This window comes from Carassius auratus, chromosome 22 (genome assembly GCF_003368295.1).
Source record: "Carassius auratus strain Wakin chromosome 22, ASM336829v1, whole genome shotgun sequence".
NCBI lineage: Eukaryota > Metazoa > Chordata > Actinopteri > Cypriniformes > Cyprinidae > Carassius > Carassius auratus.
Window position 1 is genome coordinate 31,577,758 of NC_039264.1, and position 21,197 is coordinate 31,598,954.

General features: G+C 35.9%; 1 protein-coding gene across 1 annotated transcript; it reads right to left on the minus strand.

The window, feature by feature from the left end:
• Positions 1–16,369: 16,369 nt before the first annotated feature.
• LOC113040392 (uncharacterized) lies at positions 16,370–20,629 on the minus strand. Its single transcript, XM_026198743.1, has 5 exons — positions 19,391–20,629; positions 18,023–18,343; positions 17,565–17,906; positions 17,208–17,312; positions 16,370–16,494 (listed from the first exon to the last, which is right to left on the minus strand). The coding sequence occupies exons 1-5, from the start codon at positions 19,461–19,463 to the stop codon at positions 16,433–16,435; spliced, it is 903 nt and encodes a 300-aa protein (XP_026054528.1). The 5' UTR covers positions 19,464–20,629; the 3' UTR covers positions 16,370–16,432.
• Positions 20,630–21,197: the final 568 nt, after the last annotated feature.

Here is a 21,197-nt window from a genome sequence, read left to right on the forward strand (position 1 = left end):
TATCTTTCTTTCCTTTCTGTATCATGGACACTTCATTATAACATGTTCTACATTTCCATCAAATTACAATACTCACATTTTCCAGTTTCACGTCTCCCTTTTTTCTTCAAACTGTTAAGAGCAGTGTGCCCAAATCTAAGCCTTGAGATGATATTATCCTCCTGTCTATTTCTTCCTGTTACTCTGTACTGCACCAACAACTCTTTGAACCAAGCGCGTGTGCTTTGAGGACATGTACGCTCTTCTTCCTCTTCTTCTTCTTCATCCTTCTTCTTCTTAAGGTTTTATTGGCGGTTGACAAGCAACAAAATGGTGTATTACCGCCACCAACTGGTATGGAGTGTGGATCAAAATGACATTTTATATCCTCTCATACAAATTATTTATTCTAAGATACTGAAAAATAAAACTATAACATTCACTTACAGATTTATTTTGTAAAATATCCCCTAGAATAAAGCGCATTTTTATTTTTCTGAATTTTTCAATTAAAATCCTTCTTTCAAGCTCGTATTTATGACAGTATTTCATAACATTTTCCACAGTTTCTTCTTGCCCACAAAATGTACACCTTCCCGTATCATGTTTATCCATTTTATAAAGTGTACCGTTTAATCCTGTATGTCCAAATCTCATCCTTGATATTACTATCTCCTCTCTCCTGTTTTTTCCTGCACTTCTCATCTCTCCCACTTTCCTTTGAATTCTGTAAAACCATCGACCTTTTTTCTCCATATCCCATTGTTTTTGCCACCTTACCTTCAACCTTTCATTAATAATACTCTTGATTTCATTCTTACTTATACTAAAACTTAAGTTAATTCCATTATTTTTAATGACTTCCTTTGCTGCCTTATCTGCCATTTCATTTCCTTGGATACCAATATGTGCAGGTACCCATATAAAATTCACTGTAAGTCCCATCATTTGTATTCTGTATAATGTTTGCTGTATTTCTATTAATCTATCTGGTCTACTTTCCGAATGACTATACTGTATGCTAGCCAATGACGAACTTGAATCCGAACAAACAACTGATTTTAAAGGTCTTATCTCCTCTATCCACTGTATTGCTAACAATATTGCAATCATTTCCCCTGTATAAACCGAGAACTCATCACTAATCCTTTTCCTTATTGCTAACTGAAACTCTGGAACAATAAAAGCGACTCCTATCCTATTGTCTATATTCTTTGATGCATCTGTGTATTTCTGAACATAGCTGTGGTAATCATTAATATATTTCTGCACATTACATGAACTCCATTCTTTGTCCCTGTTTTTCTTTTCTAACAATGTAAAATCTACTGTAGCATCTGAGAGTAACCATGGTTTTATTACTGGTAGCGGAACAGTTGGACTAACTATAAATTGATTAACTTTGAATTCTATTGCTTTCTGTATTACTGTCCATCCGAAACTTTTAGTTTTTCTCCTCTCTTTTTCCCAACTGGGCTTTAAAGTGTCTTGTGTAGGATGCTCTTGACTATGGCCTTGTAAATTAGCCCAATAACTTAATGATAATTGTATCCTTCTCATTTCTAAAGACATTTCCCCCATTCCTACCGTAGTGCTACGATTGGTGTAGTTTTTATAGCTCCTGTACATAATCTCAATACCTGATGCTGAATACTGTCTAACCTTCTAAGTGATGTATCTGCTGCTGATCCATACACCACACAACCATAATCAAATACAGATCTAATCAGCCCACTATATATGGCTTTTAATGCCTTCCTATCAGCCCCCCATTCACTTCCTACTAAACACCTCATTATATTTAACACTTTCTTACATTGGTCCAATATTTTCTGGATATGCATCGCCCATGTAACTCTTTCGTCAAACCACAACCCTAAAAACATAAAACTTTTCACTCTTTCCAGTACTTCATTATATAACTTTAAACTTACCTCACCTCCAACTTTTTTCCCTGTAAAAAACATTATCTTTGTCCTGTCTACTGAAAATTTAAAACCTCACCTATATCTTCAATTACTTTAATAGCCTGTACATTTTTAACAATAAAATCAATGTTCCTTCCCCTTTTCCAGATTGCCCCATCATCAGCGAAAAGCGAGAACCCCAATCCATTTTCCAGATCCTCAAACACATCATTTATCATTATCAAAAATAATAAAGGACTAACTATACTTCATTGAGAAGTTCCATTTTCTATCATAAATTTCTCTGAATAACTGTTTCCGATTCTCACTTTTATTGCTCTCCCTAATAAAAAATCCTTAATCCATCCATACATTTGACCTTTAATACCTAACTTACCTAATTTGATAAACAGCCCTTCTCTCCACATCTTTGTGGTAATTTTCCTTCCTCCCATATTTTATTGTACATTTTTAATAAAACATCTTTGGATGATTCACTGAGTTGGTTAATCATTATATAGCAAATCTGATCCATGTCTGGAGCTGATTTCTTGGTTTTCCTGAGAGCACGATTTAATTCTGTCTTTGTAAATAACATATTTAATTTGTTATTATTGTATTCCTCATTCTGTAATAGTTCTTTATACTCCTCCAATGTACTTTCCCTTCCTTTTTTTCCCTCTTCACTAATATTGAATGAGTTATGAATTTTAACAACATTTTTAACCAGCATTTTTGCTTTCTCATCATCTCTTATTGCTGTTGTTTCTCCATCCCTTAATATTGGATAACCAAATTATTTTTTTATACCATTCATTCTTTTTATCATTCCCCATACCTTACCAATTTCTGTTTCCCTTCCCACTGTGTTACAAAATTTCCTCCAAAAATCCTTCTTCATATTTTTTATGATTCTCCTTACATTTGCTTGCCTCCTTTTATATTCAATAAAATTCTGAAAACTTTAATTCTTTTTTAGTATTTCAAAAGCTTTATTTCTAGATTTAATTACTTTATCACATTCATTTGTCCACCATGGTACAATCTTCTTCTTTTTTATACCCCCTTTCTACGGTATAGTCTGACTTGCCGCTAATAATATTGCATTACAAATAGAATCATTGACATTAAAAACACTTTCCATTTCTTCCTATAGTCATTTCTCTATTTACATCCCATAAGCATACCCCCGCAAGTGAATTTGATACAAGTGTAAGATCAATAGCTGATTCTGTGCCCATTCTGATGTTAATCCTTGTACCCCTTCCATCATTTAAACATACTAGGTCTTTAATCACTGTTCCATTCCCATCATTGCAATTATCCCATAAAGTGCTATTGGCATTAAAATCTCTACAGCATATAATTTTTCCTTCTAAATGTACAGTAAGTTCATCCATTAACTCTAGTGATAATCTTTTACATGGATTATAAAAATTTATAATTTTAACATTTCCTTCTTTACTCAAAACTTCTAATACTATAAATTCCAACTCATTACCTTTCTCAATAACCCTATATTGTATTCCATTTTTAACAAATATTATACACCCTCCCCCAATATCCTCTCTATCTCTGCGTATACCATTATACCCTTTAATACTAAAATCTAATACTGGCTTTAGCCATGTTTATATGATTTCTGGTTTCTTTCTAAGCCCTTTTATAAATCCTTTAAACTCCTGACCATTAGCTAACAGACTTCTTGCATTCCATTGTAAAATATTCAAGTCGACTTATGACCTGCACCTCCTGTCTTTCCACCATCTTCCAGTCTTTTTTTTTATAGTTTCCCAAGATATATTATCTATACCCAAAAACCTTCCAGCTCCTTATTTTAATTTTCTCTGTCTTTTGTTTAACTTGATCTGTACAATTAATTACATAAGTAATGTACAAAATCAACTTATCCACTGTCAGTGCTGTGCTGCTTTCCTCTGCTTGACCAGCCTCTTGTCTCAAGATACTTTCCCTTGTATTGTTTTCCTCTGCTTGACCAACCTAATTAAATGTCTCATGATATGTTTAACAGTATCATCACTTCTCCTTTGCTCTTGAACCTTCTTCACTGCCTCGGAGTTACTTATGTTGTTTACCGCTTTCACTTTTTCAATTTCCACTGCTCTCTTCCTTACATCACATCCACTGTATGTTACCCTGTGTTGCCCACCACAATTACAGCAATTATCCTGTACACCTTCTCCACAGTTTTCAATTCTATGTTCACCTCCACACTTGGGACATCGTTGTTTTCCTTTGCACACCGCTGCTATATGTCCATATCTCTGACATCTATAACAGCGGAATGGTGGAGGAATATATGGCCTCACTACCAAACTCATATATCCTATTTTAACTCTTTCTGGAAGCACTGAATCCTGAAACTCCAAAAGAACTGACAAACTATCAATCCTTTCCCCATTCATTGTTTTTTGCAACCTTTTTATTCTACTCCCTTCCCCTCCAGAAATACTTCGACTGAGTTTTTCTAGACCTTCCTCGATTGGAATGCCTGTTATCACTCCCTGCTTCATTTTTCTCTCACCCAAAATCTTTTTTTCATTCACTATTTTCTTGCACATATTGTCAATTTTTAACACTTTGTTTTTTTGTTTTTCAGTTTTACAAATTATCAACAGACTTCCGTCTCTCAAAATCTTAGCCATATCCACTTCTCCTAACTTTTTCTTCAACTCTTTAGACAATGCCATTGGACTAAGATTAACATGCTCATCTTCCTTTCTAAATTTAGGAATTATTTTAAATTCCTCTTTTACAATCTTTTTGCGAACAGGCCCTATTATCCTCATCTGAACTGTTTCCTTCTAATCCCCTTCATTTCGTCCTTTTTTCCTTTTTTCTTGACTTTTCCCACTCCCTACTAAATTCCAATCATCAAACTCCATATCTTCTTCATTAACTTTCTCAAAATTCATCTCAATCCAGTCACAAACAACTTTAAACTCCGAAAAAGTCTTCCCGGCTCTCATTCACCGATTCCGCTTGGTTCGCACCAACCGCCTGTTCTTCTTCTTCTTCTCTAGTATTAATGGCGGGTCGCAACCAATTTTGTCCGGTGCATACCGCCACCTACTGTACCGGAGTGTGTAATTCATGGTTAGTATTTCAGGTTACCTTTTAGTGATCCCTTAAAAAAAAAAAAAAAAAAAAAAGGGGGGGGGGGGGCCTATATTTTGTGGTCTAATCCTGTAGATTTAAGTTAAAGAGAGCTTCGTAACACTCCCAAGTTTCCTCACTTATCCCCAGTATCCCTTCTAAATTCCATCCCCGTCCTAATTCACATATCTTATCACGCAAGATGTTCCTCTCAAAATCAAATTTACTACACTTCATTATGACATGCTCGACATTTTCAGGAACATAACATACCTCACATTTATCAGACACACATTTTGTCATTAAATACAGCATTGATTTTAACCCAGTATGTCCAAGCCTTAATCTTGAAAAGATCACTTCATCTCTTCTATATTTCCCTTTGAAACCTTTCACTTTAATAGATTTCTGAATGCTGTAATAGTGTCTCCCTTTATTGTCTGTGTCCCATTCGTTCTGCCATTCGTCACTCACTGCTTTTCTAATTAATGATTTGGCCTCTCCTTTTCCAAAGGGAACGTTCATTATTTCATCATCTTTTAATTTTAATGCTGTCTTTGCAATCTCATCAGCTTTTTCATTTCCCACAACACCAACATGAGCCGGGACCCAAACAAATTGTACATCACCACCAGTTCTTTGTATTCTCAGCATTATTGTATATATTTCAATCAATAAATCATCTCGTGAGGTCTTTTTGGAATTCAAACTAAAGAGGGCAGCAGTGGAGTCTGAACAAATGACAACTCTCTCTGGCCTCACCTCTTCTACCCACTGTAACCCTAAAATAATAGCAACCATTTCTGCTGTATATACAGATAATTTATCATTAATTCTTTTACATTTACCTACATCAAACTCTGGTATATATACTCCTGATCCTACATGTTCTGTCCCTGGATCTTTTGATCCGTCAGTAAATATTAGCTTATAAATAAAATAATTCCTCTTCACATAATCTTCAACCAAATATCCTATATTATTCATATTACTTTCATTCCATTCTTTCTTCTTTTCTAGAAGTTTCAAGTCCACACTGGGCACAGGAAATATCCATGGAGGAACATTACCCCATACAGTATTTGGTCCATATTCAATTTTATTTAATCCATATTGTTCTGCTACTCTATTAATATTCCAACCAAATCCTTTTCCTTTAAGTTGTGTTGTATATTCCCAACAATCACACAGAACATTTGCTGCCGGTTGTTCCTCCCCAGATCCTTGTAACTTGATCCAATAAGCTAAAGACAGCTAAGATCGTCTTAAATATAATGGCAATTCATCAGCTTCTACCAGTAGTGCATTAGTAGGGGTTGTTTTCACTGCACCTATACTGAGTCTTAAAGCTCTAAACTGTATTCTGTCTAATGTTCTTAAAATACTCTTGGCTGCTGCTCCATATACCATACACCCATAATCAATACACGATCGTATTAAGGCCCTATAAATATCTAGTAGTGATTGTTTATCAGCTCCCCATTGATAGCCAGAGACTGACCTCATGAGATTTAGTACCTTTTTACATTTTGTTTCAACCTGTTTAATATGATTCTTACATATACATTTCTCATCAAACCACAATCCTAAATACTTGAAGTCTTTCACTCTTTCCATATTTTGTCCATACAATTTAAACTGTATATTATTAATCCTTCTCTTTCTGGTAAATATCATATAACAAGATTTTATAACTGACATCTTAAATCCCCAATCATATGACCATCTTTCAACTTTTAATATCGCATTCTGAATACTATTAGTCACATGTCTAATGTTTTTCCCTCTTTTCCATATAGCCCCATCATCTGCATAAAGTAATGATCCAATATCCCTATCAACATTTATAAAAAATATCATTTATCATGATATTAAATAGAATAGGACTTATAGCACTCCCTTGTGGGATACCATTTTCAATATCAAAGTACTCCGACAAAGCATCCCCAACCTTTACACGGAAAGTTCGGTTAAACAGGAAATCTAACACCCAGTTGTATAGCCTTCCGCCAATACCCATTTTATGCATTTTAATCAATAATCCTTCTCTCCACATTGAATCATAAGCTTTTTCAATATCAAAATATACTATAGCCATGATCTCTTTCATACTAATCGCCTTTTCTGCCTCATTGCTAACTTTAACCAAAGCATCTACCGTTGATCTTCCTTTATGAAATCCACTTTGGTATTTATTTAGCAGTCCTCTTTGCTCTAAATAATATGTCAATCTACAAACAATTATCTTTTCCATCCATTTACATAGATGTGATGTTAAGGCTATAGGTCTGTAGTTTCCTGCATTAGTTGTGTCTTTACCTGGCTTACCAAAAGGTAGTATCAATGCACTTTTCCAACTATCAGGCATTACACCTTCTCTCCATATTTTATTAAACAGTTTTAGAATAATTTCCAATACTTCTTTTGGTAATTGTCTAAACATAGCATAGCATAGTCGATCTTGCCCTGGAGCCGTAAATCCACTTCCCTCTAAGGCCATTTTTAACCCATGTAATGATAAATCCATGTCAATCTCATCCCAATCTTTTTTCTTAGTTACCTCACTATTTGTTCTTAAAGGAACACTCCGACTTTTTGGGAGTTTAGCTTATTCACAGTATCCCCCAGAGTTAGATAAGTCCATACATACCTTTTTCATTTCTGTGCGTTCTGTAAATGTTATTTGACGCACCCACCGCTAGCCTAGCTTAGCACAAAGACTGGATGTAAATGGATACTGTTAGCATAGTAATCCCAATAAGTGCAAAATAATGCAAACATTTTCCTATTTACATGTTGTGATCTGTATAGTCACAGCGTGTAAAAATAACAAACTATATGAGACAGAGCCCATTTTTAATCGTATAAATACTGGGAACTATATTCTCACTAGGCGTAGGAGCACAGCTAATGTTACTTGGGTGGAGTGGCTACTTGGGCGGAGAGATTAGCGCAGCAGCCGAGACGCGCAGTGGTGATGAGCAGAGTGTTCGCTCAGAGTTGGAGTAATAGAGTCAGCAATCACTAGATAGTAAATTTATATTGTACAATCATGGGTGTTTGCTGTATTTTAAAGAGCTGCGACAATAAACAGGGGAGACCAGGTAATACTATGATGTTTCATAGAATTCCAACCAAAAACACTGACCTGATGAATCGATGGCTACTTGTTCTGGGTATAGTTCCAAACACACCTGTAAACACCATCACGAAGTATTTCGTTTGCTCTGAACATTTTACTGTAGACGACTATTTTGAAAAAAATGCAAGTTGCCACACAGACCATGAAATGTGTGCTAAAGGATACAGCCATCCCATCGATAATAAAGACAGAACAAATTGGATCACCTGTTTCTGCGGTAAGTGTTCCGTTATGTTTTGAGATGACTAACATTAGCCATACTGTAACAGTGCCATGCTAATGTAAAATAACCTTAGTAGTGACACTATCACGTGAATAGGGGCTCCGTGTATCCCCTTTATTGTTATTATTGTGTTGTCATGAACACACTGCTCGTGATCATTATAACAAAATCACTTACTTGGTGGACAGCTGACCATAAGGTCCACTCGGCATGGGGCGTTTCTTCCAGTCTTGTCACAATGGGTGTATTAGGGCAGATAAATCTTCCGTGGTAGTGACGCAAATATTTTGATTGTCATCAAGCCTTGACATTGATGGCAATACCCGGTCCCATTCATTACACCAAAGGCAATCGGTTTCTGTCGGCATAGGTTGGCATGTTCCACATTTACAGCACCAGTCTGTGTTAGTTCTGATTCTCCCTTCGACATCTTGTCTTACAGCTTCCAAAGTTTGTAACTCCTCGTCTGTGTATTCTGGCTCAAATCTATATGGTTCTGGATCTTGGTCTGATACACAGTAATCCTCTGAGTCTGACAATTCCTCAAAGTCAGCCATGATCACGAGTCACGTCTAGCTGGTTAGTCACATTTGTTTGTTTACTGAACCATCAACAGCGCGTCTCCAGTGCTGCGCTAATCTCTCCCCCCAAGTAGCCACTCCACCCAAGTAACATTAGCTGTGCTCCTACGCCTAGTGAGAATATAGTTCCCAGTATTTATACGATCAAAAATGGGCTCTGTCTCATATAGTTTGTTATTTTTACACGCTGTGACTATACAGATCACAACATGTAAATAGGAAAATGTTTGCATTATTTTGCACTTATTGGGATTACTATGCTAACAGTATCCATTTACATCCAGTCTTTGTGCTAAGCTAGGCTAGCGGTGGGTGCGTCGAATAACATTTACAGAACGCACAGAAATAAAAAAGGTATGTATGGACTTATCTAACTCTGGGGGATACTGTGAATAAGCTAAAGTCCCAAAAAGCCGGAGTGTTCCTTTAAAATATCCTTTTTTCCGTTGTTTATGTATTTTGTCTAAATGACTCCCACTATGTACACTTGCAAACTTCTTACCTAGTAGCTCAGCTTTCTCCTTATTTGTAATTGCCTGATGTTCTCCCTCTATCAGAACTGGGATATTAACTGATTTTCTTTTCCCACTCATCTTTTTGATCATTGCCCAAATGTCACCCAATTTAACTTCTGGAGCAGTATTGCCTCCATGCATTCCTCTTGGATGACTTAATTACTTTACGTGCTATAGCTCTCTTTCTTTGATAATCAATTAAATTATCTTGGTTCAAATTCTCTCTTAGACATCTGAATGCACGATTTCTATCTTTTATAGCATTTTTACACTCATTGTTCCACCATGGAACTATTTTATTTTTCTCATTCACTGTACTCATAGGGATACAGGTTGTTGCAGCATTAATAATCATGGAAGTCACTTCTACTGCGCAACTATTTACATCATCCTCCATCGATATGCTTTCAGAATACTCAATACAAAGTTCTTTGAATTTTCCCAGTTAGCTTTAGGAAAACACCATCTCTCTATTACATAGCCCTCCTGAACATACATATCAAAGTTCATGGAACACAAAAACTGGAAAGTGATCACTCCCTATGTTGTTATCATTCTTAACATTCCATTCACATAAATTACTCATATTTACAGAGACTAAAGTAAGATCTATACAAGAAACTGAGTTTCTTGTAACATTAACCCTGGTACCTCTTCCATCATTAAGGCAAGCAAGTAATCTCTCCCCAATTAGTTCTTCCACTACTTCTCCATTTGTGTCTGTATAATCACTTCCCCACAGAGTATTGTGAGTATTAAAGTCGCCACACCATATTTCTCTTCTATCAACACTTTCTGAGATTTCATGGAATGTTTGCTTTGATAATTTCTTACATGAAATTACTTCTTACTTAAATTGACTACTTTGATATTTCCTCTGGGACTACACATTTCTATTACTATACATTCATACTCATTTGGGACAGTTATCTTTCTGTATGCCAAAGTATCCTTAATAAATGTTATACATCCTCCACCTTGTTTTCCAATTCTGTCACATCTAACCGAATTGTAACCTGATATTACAAAGTCCAAATGAGGTCTTAACCAAGTTTCTTGTATACACATACGTAACATCAGGTCTAACTTCCAGATCAGCTACAACCTTCTTGAACTCTTGACCATTTGCAGCTAAGCTTCTGGCGTTCCATTGGAGGATATGAAATACCATAATGAGGTTAATCACCTTGAGACATTCCATTGTTTGGGTTCAACATCTCATGAATCATTTCTGCTGTAACTTCAGTGATCCCCAGTATTTCTATGGCTGCCTCTACTATTGTCCTGATTCTATCACTTTTTTTCTTTTGCTGTATTGCCACATTGACAGTCTTACAGATGAAAGCAATACATTTGGTTTTACCCACAATCAGCGTGTCTTCATTAATCTCTCTTATCCATGGATTTATTTCGGTTTGCCTCTGACTTGACGTTGGAGATGAAATCTCAATTATTCTGTTCTCAGCTTCTTTTGCTTTATTTATTACTTGTACCACACTGGGTCTGTATATTTCACTTTCCTTAACTTTTTTTGCTGCATCAGCATAAGACACCTGATTAGTTACTTTATATTTCTGGACCTCTCTGGCTTGTCTTTGTACAGGGCATCCTCCAAAAGCAGCGCTATGCTCACCACCACAATTACAGCATTTTACTTCTGTATCCTGACCACAGTTTCCATACTCATGTTCCCCTCCACATCTAGCACATCTTTGTTTACCTTTACATTGACCAGCAGTATGTCCCATTCTTTGACATTTGAAACAACGAAGTGGTGCTGGGATAAACTCTCTTACATCACAACTCAAATATCCCAATCTTACCCTCTTTGGCATCTCTTTTTCAAATTCTAGCTTTACTGATAAGCTATCAGTTTTCACCGCTTTTCTTTGTGTTTGTAGTCTTGTGGCTCTCACAACTTTCCCTCCTTTCACTTCTTGAATTATCTCCTCCATTGTTATTGCCAAAGGTACATCATAGATAACACCTCTAAGCTTTGCTGCATTCCCAGGGATATGAGCACTGATCCTTTCCCCATTAAGTGTTTCTGCTCTGATAAATCTATCTCTTTGCAGTTGACCTGTAGCAAAGACCAGCAGCCTTCTATTATTCAAATATTTAGCACTTGATCTTACCCATTTCTTTCTCAATTGCTTTTGTTAGTTTTAGTGGGTGAAAATGTCCCCCTTCTTTTTTGAACGTTATCATCACTTTCCATTCAGTTTGTTCATTCTCCTTTTTCCCATTTATAATTATAGACTTCACTTTTTTGGACTTGTCACTCACGACCACATCATCGTTGGAACTTCCAGAACTATCACACCTTCCTTTCCTCTTATTATTTACCTCCTGCCATGACATACTATCACTATCTCCATCCGTACTTTTACACATGATAATTACATTCACGGTACAGTTGTTGCTAATTCCAGCGATAAAAGCCAAGAATATCGTTCAAACAATCCAGTCTTCAGAGCACAACCATCGCTGTCACCAACCGCCTGTCTCCGCCAAACCGGAAGAGACCCGCTTATCCGAGCCGATCTAGCTGCTCATTGGCCTCCACACGTTGATGAGTAAGTGTGCGCATTACGTAGACCTCACAAGTTACGACACAGAATGCTCGTTAATAAAACATATTACGTATGGGAGATTCATTTATTGCTCTGGGGCCTGTTCTCCGTACGTCGCTTATTACATCCGAGATCAAATGACACATCCAAGAGGATATCATCGTGCTAATCCTGATCCGGCTAATTGGGTTCTTCGAACACACCTGTTGTGTATGATTAGTATCGCTGGATTGAGTTATCTGAGATAATTGCGCGTTCATGTGTTGTCTTAAAAGGGGATATGTATGGATACTCGAAACCATGATCAGCAGTGCAGCGATTGGCTGGTGGCAAGACGGCAACGTAATGACGTCATATAATTTAAAACGACACCTGACGAAAAACTTGACAAATTTCTGGACTTTTATACGGAAACAGCCAAGCAAACAAAACTACATAAATGTTATAATAGATACATGAAACAGACAATAGATACATGTTTTCATTTTATTTTTTTCATGATTCCCAATTATTTAGATTCGCAATTTATAGTTGTGCAGTCTTTACATTTTTATTTCAATTTAGAAATTATCTATTGATTTCATTTTATATTTGGACAGATTTGTTACGTGACAGCATTAATGAAAGTTTCTTAAGGGTCAATATCATGTTATCTGCATCTCCTGCGCTCCATCAAGCCACTCTTATAATAGCAGTCATCACTCAAAATAATGCACGACTCTATTATCTGTATAGCATGTGTGTTAGACTTCAATACAATTATGAAGTAATACTTTTATGACAAATAAATATTTCAGTGAGTAAAACTGGCTGTCTATAGTAGGATGTTATGGACTACACAACATTTTTATATTATTTCAAAATATTTTTTTAATGATTATTATTTAAAATTATTGTCCCTGGATCTGTACGATACACTTGTAATAAAGTAGCGGTGGTAGTAGATATATTTTGAGTATCAGTTCTGGTTGAAAAGAAGCGATCTAATCCTGTTTACATGAAATAAGCTGCTCCCTAGCAAGTTTAACCCAGAGCCATATAGAGTGAGAGTTGCGACAACTCCATTGACTCCAATGGAACGCTTTTTTTACAGCAATGGCGGCTCGTGGAGCCTCTCAATAGTTCCCGGAAGTAGCAGCAAACCGATGGCGCACCGTAGAGATGCAGCAGAACAAACCGTTCACGACGCACTTTTAACAGGTAAGACGTTTAAATAATAAGATTGCATATTATCAGTACATCTTAATAACAATAAATTGCAAATTAAAACCTTCTAGTAGATTACCACTCATTAAATGAGTAGATTTAAGGTTTGTTATCAGATAACTAACAGATTAGGCTAGGATTGGAGCTGAATAAAGTTAGTAACGAACACCCTAATAATTGTAAAATCTGTTCTCATAATTCAGTTTCATCCATCGTGTTTGCAATTAGAAAAAAAGGAGTATAAACATATTTTTTTGCAGGGTGGGGAAAGTTAGCTAACGTTACATAGCCTATAGAGGTCGGGATCGTTGCGTCACGTCGCAATGCATTGTGGGAATCGCGGTACAGAAGTAGATGTACTGTATAGTAGGCATTAGGTAACGTTGGTCATTTGGTCATTAATTTTGATTATTTTTTGGAAAATGGTTCAGTATTGCTGTATTGTGAACTGCTGTAATCGGTTTCATGATCGACAGGGCAAACGCCTCGTGAATCATATTAGTTTTGAACATTTTCCTATTTGGAAAAAAAAACACAAGGTGTCTGAAATCACCAAGATGGCTTGGGTCGCCGCTGTACGGAGGGAAACCATCACCTTCGATAATATTATAATACATAGTTATGGTGAGACATGTTGTGTATGGTCTCTCTCTCTCTCACACATACACACACACAAACTCAGACACAAACACATTACGTTTTCTCTAGTTTTTGGCCAGTAAGGGAGTCAGTTTAGTGTCTGTATTTTTTGTTTAAACATTTTCTTTTGACCCAGTCCTGAACTTAATTTGCTTTTTGATATTTTTGTGCTGACTGTATTTAACAAATTTGAACAACTTGTTTAAAAAATAAATAAATAAAAAAACTTGAACGAACTTCAAAATAGGAAGTTAAGCGTCTTGTTTTGGTGAATGGTGGGTTGTGTCTGAGGTGAATGTTCGTCAATATTATACCGGATTACAGAACTACCGGAGGAAAACAGTGGATTTTTGCAAGTATGATAGGTGAGTAATTACTCCTGAAGTGTAACAAACCCGCATAGACAAGCTTCATAGCTGGCAGAATCTGATAAGTGTGTGTGTGTGTGTGTGTGTCACCACTGATGCTTGGTTAATGTTAACATTTCCTTAGTGAGAAAGATTGTTTTCTCCACGTTTAATTTGCAGATCCATTTGTGATCTGCAGGTGAGCCTCCAGTGACTTTTTAAAAAGTGAAAGTGACATTTTTAAATTGATCGGAGGTGTAAGCGCTCACTCCACAGACCCGGTAGGATAAATTATCAGGGAAACTGAGGCTTGGTAAACTTTCATGTGTTCATAGGGATCGATTCCGCCTACAACCTCTTTTTTTTTTAAGTAGCGTTGTTTGGTTTCATTATTAAGTTTGTCCGTATAGGTATAGGCAACTTTTTTTGTCACGTTCTATAACTTTTTCTGGAGACCGGCTATTATCTTATTACAAACCTGCTTTGCGATGCCTCTAAAATGGCCGCCGTTACCCACAATGCACCATTCCATGACGTCTACGCCCGAGCTCTATTACGTTAGTTCAATATAACGTGTGACAGCGGTGAGTGGAAGTGGTAAAAATGAGGTTATAACGTTTGTTCCTTATTACACGTATTAAATTACTTAATAATAAAATGCACCCTATTGATATACATTTAGAGTGAATTGAGTTTGCAAAAACATGGGTGGAGTGTTTTTAGTCATTGTGATTAATTTACTTTTACCTGTCTATATTATATAATATATAGTTCTTTGAATCGATTCTTTTCAAACGATGGGTTTCGCTCGAATGAATCATACGTGCTGTCATCGCAGTCATGAATTCCCTTCTTATTATGTGGATAAACTACGAACAACAACAGAAACAAGATTAGATTAGATTCAACTTTATTGTCATTATGCAGAGTACAAGTACAGAGCTAACGAAATGCAGTTAGCATCTAACCAGAAGAGCAAGAATATAGTGTTACATAAAAGTGCAGAGTAAGTAAACTTATGTATACAGAATGTAAAGTATTGAACCGAGAATGTACAGAATATAAATAGGAGTGCAATGTAGTGATTGTATGTGCATTATGAACACAGCAATGTGAGAACAAAAAGTGCAAAAGTACTGTTAAACAATGTATTCTATGCAAAATAACAGTATAGTGCAATGATGTAAATGTAGTTTGCCTCAGTCAAGTGCTTAAATATATCAATATTTACCATTTGAAAATTATTGAATAAAAAACTTTTTTTTTTTTTGCTAGAGTGAATTTTTAGTGAATTAAAAAACAGAAAAATAATCTGCATGTCACTGCATCAGTGGCATCACGTCGCCAGTGAATTCACCTGCACTGAAACAATAACCAGTGATCAAAACAGAAAATCATTGTATAAACTTAATGGTGTCCAGGTTCTATCATGGTAAAAAAATTTAATAAAATAGTTGCATAATAAACCTTGTTTTATTATTATTGTATGATTCTAGACATGTAAAAGAAAACTGACATAAAATTGCTAAAACTCTGACAAAACAGTAAAACAGGAAATAAAACAGTCAGAAAATAACGGTCATTGAAAATTAATAACTGTCAGTGTATTAATGATACTAAAATAACACTGGCAAATGCTTACCGAAATATATAGAGTATATTTGGTATATTTTAATATAAAGTGACTTAACAATGGAAGCAAAGAAAATCAATAAGAGTAATGATTTACAAGTGCTTTAACAAGTCTAAACTTAATGCAGTACACATAACAACAATTAATATATATAGCCTATATATATATATATTATGATGTATTGTTTTTTTAACCAATTTAAGATGTTTGACAATGTTAAGATAAATATGTTGCATTTTGGCATGGTTTTTGACTTATTTCTGAATTATTTATGGACATAAAATTAAATAAAAAATATCTGGATTTGAAGAATATTGTTTCCCTGGCCTTCACTGAGCTCAAGTAATAGTTTAATGTGCAAAAAATTGTGAATGAACTTGACTGTTGATGTCTTAAATAATAATGTCAAATAACCAACATTTCTCAAAATGAATATATATATATGAATATATATATATATATATATATATATATATATATATATATATATATATATATATATAAACTGTAACTATCCAATCATTAAATGGGAAAGGGGTGCCATCAGCAATCGTGTGCAGCTGCTGATGCTCAATCAAGCATGCAAACGGTCATTGCAAATGATCCTCTCCGATCATGAGGGCTTCCTTCATCTGTACAAAAAAATAAAAAAATGGGTAACACTTTCTATGAAGCCTGTATTTATAATACATAAGGGTATTCTTAAGAAATTATTATGAATGCATAATGCATTATAAAATCACTTATAATGTTATATCATGAATAATCATAACAACAATTATAATACATCATAATACTTACGTATTTCTGGTTATAAGTAATGTTAACTGATGTGAGATTAAAACTAATTGATTTGAGTTACAACAAATATGTTTTAGAAACACATGGTTATAACAGCCAGAGAAAAGACTAAGACAGAAATCAAGGGTCAAGAGCCCAACTAAAGCAAACACTGATCTCTAACATGGTTACTTCAAATGAAACAATAAATCAACATCTAAACCTTAGTTCATTCTCAATCAGATCTTCTGTAGACGTCTGACAGAAATAAAGTCAGTCTGGTTATTAATAAGTGGAGCTGCTGATGCTGTTTGTGGGGTTGTTTAATCAGATCTTGAGAGATTTCATGTATTTTATTTCAGTTGATTTCATCTAAGTCTGTGTCAGAAGTCAGTTGTAATAGTTCTTGTGTTTCTCTTTTCTTCAGTGATTCTGTTTGTTAACAGCAGCTGTTCATCACTAATTCTCAATCAGCAATTCAATTAAACTTAAATGGTTTAAGGCAATCGGTTTGAGTTAAGTTAACTTGTCGGGTTTTACAGTGATACTGCAAGTATATACTTACCATTTCTGGTTTTCCTGCGGCAAAAGTAAATCACAGCAGCAGCAGCTACAACAACACCAACAACAACAACAATTCCTGCTACAGCAGCTGAAGACAGACCTGAACCTGAAACAACACAAGACACACAGACATTAGTGTGTGCAAATCTGTCAGACTGATCTATAACCAATATTACTAGATATCAACAGGTCTGAGAGAGCACATGTGAATCTGATTCAGTTTAAAGAATAATGTTTCATACACTGACATCAAAAGCACCAATGCTTTGATGCCAAGACATACTACAATAAAAAGAAGCAACAACATGTTCTCCTGTAAGAGTCGTTTCCTTTCCATATGGCCAAAAATGATACCCACCAGTCACAGACACAGTGATGCTCTTGATGCTGGTGACAGTGTAGTGGTTTCTGCTTCTGCTGATCTTCAGTGTATAATCTCCAGAATCTGTGGTTCTGGTGTCTGTGATGGTCAGAGATCCAGTCTGATTGTCCAGCTTCAGTCGGTCTCTGAATCTCTCTTCACACTGAACATCTTCACAGATCTTACTCTGATCTTCAGTGATTTCAGCGATGAGAGTGATATTAACATACCACCTCACTGGATCAATTGGTCGTTTTATTACTCCAGGATCTAGAGTAACAGATTCTCCCTCCTTCACTGACTTTCTCTTCATCGTATCTCGTTCAGCAGCAGAAACACCTGAAACACAAACCAAGAGCCGCATGAGGATCTGTTTGATGAGAAAACTCTATAACAGGAACAAATCATCAAAATGACTGTGCACATGAGTTTCCCTGCATTCATTAATCACTCACCATGGACAGACACATTGAAGGTATCTGTATTCCTGTTGGCATTGATCTTCAGCTCATAAAGTCCCGAGTCTGTGTTTGTGATGTTCGTGATGGTCAGAGATCCAGTCTGATGATCCAGCTTCAGTCTGTCTCTGAAACTCTCTTTACACTGAACAGTTTCACAGGTTCTACTCTGATCTCTAGTGATTTGAGCAATGCAAGTGTTAAGCGAGTACCATCGGATTCTGTCATCTTGTTTTTTTTTAATATGGGTGAGCAGAGTGACTGAATCACCCTCTGACACAGGCACTGAGACGATATCTGCATTAACGCTGAGAATACCTGAAAGAAAAATGAACAGCAAATTATAAAATCACTTCTGGGAGACTACAATATATATATATATATATATATATATATATATATATATATATATATATATATATATATATATATATATATATATATATATATATATGTCGTGCTCATTATCAAAATGATAGTCGAAGTCGATAATGAACGCGATATTGTAGTAGTTTGTCTATTTTGAATAAACGTGCATTAGTTATATTTTGCGACCTCTTGTGGCCTCAGGAATCCAAAAGCTTTTCTTCACCCTAACTAAAATTATGCATCTTAAATTCGAATATAATTCGAGTTTTGATAATATTTAAGTACAAAACTCTAATTTAGTTTTTCAGTCATTTTGACAGCCCTAATCGTCAAGAACGTGATTTTGTGTAGGTTGTCAGAGAACTACGGGTTCGTGTAGTAAATGATCAATATTCATGTTGATCAAGACTTTGACTTTTAAATGAAACTTATTTCTAAATGTTCCCAAAATGTGTGTTTCATTTTTGCTTTAGTTGTGATTATTTAATTTATTCACAATACGGTTGCGTGTGTGTGTGTGTGTGTGTGTGTGTGTGTGTGTGTGTATGACTTCTGTCCCTCGGCGCTTTCCGTAGGCACCTTAATGAGAGCATCTGGTTCTGCCATGTGCTTTGCTTCAGGAGTTTAGAAGAATAAAAAGTGCATCGTCCATATATCTTTATTTTATTTGAAAAGTGTTTAGGCGAACCCGAGGCACACTAACAGACGAATGACCTACAAAGTGACGTAACTAAATTTCCAAACACTATGATCTCAAACTTCATCTTTAAGTAACATTTCTTAGATTTTAGAAAAAAACTGCAATGCAATCATTTCCCAAAATATAATTTGTGTGAAAATATTACGAAGCTTGTAATCGGTCGATAAACAGGCCAGATACGCTGAAGACAGGCAGAATAAGCAGCTCACCGCTCTGCAGAAAATGTGTCTAAAATGACTTAATTGTTGGGTTTTACCCTTGACGGGAGGAGGAATTGTAGCGAATATGCGTCTTACCGTGCGCGAGCCATGAAACCATCGCCACACTAACGATAAACTCCGTCAATCCTGCAGGAACCGGCACCGTCATTGGGAATAGTCACGTCTTTTGGAGTTCGTAAAGTTTGCAAGATATTGACAGATTCGATTTTTCCGGATCAATAACTCGCCAGCAAAACGTTTTTAGTACACAAATTAGGTCTCTTTTCACTCGTAGTGATGTAGTAAACGAACTACAGGTGAGTTTTCCTGAAAACAAGCGTTCCTCCGCTCTGTCGTCCGAGAGACATGTTCGAAGGGACCGTCTGCAAAGTGCGAAACGCGAAAAATGTTTTGCTGCCTCCCCGTAGATCCGCCTCTCACAAAATCCAGTTCACACACATCACTGTTCTCCTCCAGGTTATACTACAATTGCTTTTACACTATTTTTATGATTTTTTTTTATTATTATGAAAAACGATTAATGTCTTTACTGTAACACACAGGAGGTTTCACCAAATTGAGTTCACACATCACTTCTCTCCTGCTGGATATACTAGGTCTTTCATTTTGAAAGTAATTGCTTTTACAAATTTTTTTATGAAATTTAAATAAGAAAAAAACGTTAATAACTTTACTGTAACACACTGTACTTTCATCAAATTCAGCTCAGACATCACCCCTCTCCTGCTGGTTATACTACAACACTCAAATTGAAAATAATTGCTCATAATAAAAAAATCATCGAAAATGTGCCAAAGTAATTACTTTCAAAATGAACGTTTTAGTATAACCAGCAGGAGAGCAGTGATGTGTGAACTGAATTTGGTGAAAGTACAGTGTGTTATCGGAAAGCTATTCACTATTTTTCACAACCCAGACAACAAGCAGTTTCGGCCCGGCAGTTCGGACTTGGCAGGCCACACTGTGCACAGTTTTCAGATTGTCTTTTCCCTATGATGAATAGTGAGTAATTAAGGGATGTGTGCCCTATTCGAAGTCTAGTTATTATAGAACTGTATCTCTCAGTTCTATTCTGCATATTCTAGATACTGTAGAATTTCATACAGGGTGATACCAAGTCTTTCATTTTCAGGTATCAAGACTGATAGAGATGCAGCTTGCAGGCATTATGACCAATTATGAAAGTCCAGATTGCACATCCAACCATATTTGCAGAATTTCATTTTTCCTATTATATTGTTTTTTTTTTCCGCTACAAAAATGCACAACATCATTGTTACTTTTTGCCGTGGCTCTGGCTGATATGTTGTTAATATCTTTTCTTCCTCATTTTCTCATCATGGTGTCTGCAGATTAAATAATAAGGGGTTGGTTAAGTGTTAAAAGATGAGCAGCTGTCAGTACTTTATTCATGGTAAAGCAATTCTGTGTAAAGTCAGGCCGTGAAGTTCAACGTACACGGACCCAGGTCAGGAAGATGCTCTTCATGTACAAACACACATCAACCCAAAGGGCATTTTCCTGTAAAAGCTGTCTGTCCACCAAGCAGTTCACACATATGAAGAAAACTAACCACAGCAGGTTTCAGTTTGACTCTGTGGAAGCTGCTAGTGGCAATGAGAGATGGCAAATGGTCTTAACTGTGTGTGTGTGTGAACTAGGAGGATCAAAAATTGTGGGAGGTTTCACGCTCCAGTTTAATAGTACTGCTGTGTTTGGTTGCATCAGTTTGATTATTTTAGCAGATAGTGTTATTAGCTCAGACTTTCTCTGAACCATTAAAGAAAATGTCTCACGTGTTCGTTTTGTTCTGTTTGTGCCGGTGTCATCTGATTGGTAAGTTATGCATGTATTTTTATGGCTTACTGTCATAGTGTCACAC

Coding starts and splice junctions, on each gene's coding strand:
- LOC113040392 (XM_026198743.1), bottom strand. CDS start 19,463: ATGACGGTGCCGGTTCCTGCAGGATTGACGGAGTTTATCGTTAGTGTG. Junction 17,907..18,022: donor CTTCAATGTGTCTGTCCATG/GTGAGTGATTAA, acceptor TTTGTGTTTCAG/GTGTTTCTGCTGCTGAACGA. Junction 17,313..17,564: donor CATCACTGTGTCTGTGACTG/GTGGGTATCATT, acceptor GTGTTGTTTCAG/GTTCAGGTCTGTCTTCAGCT.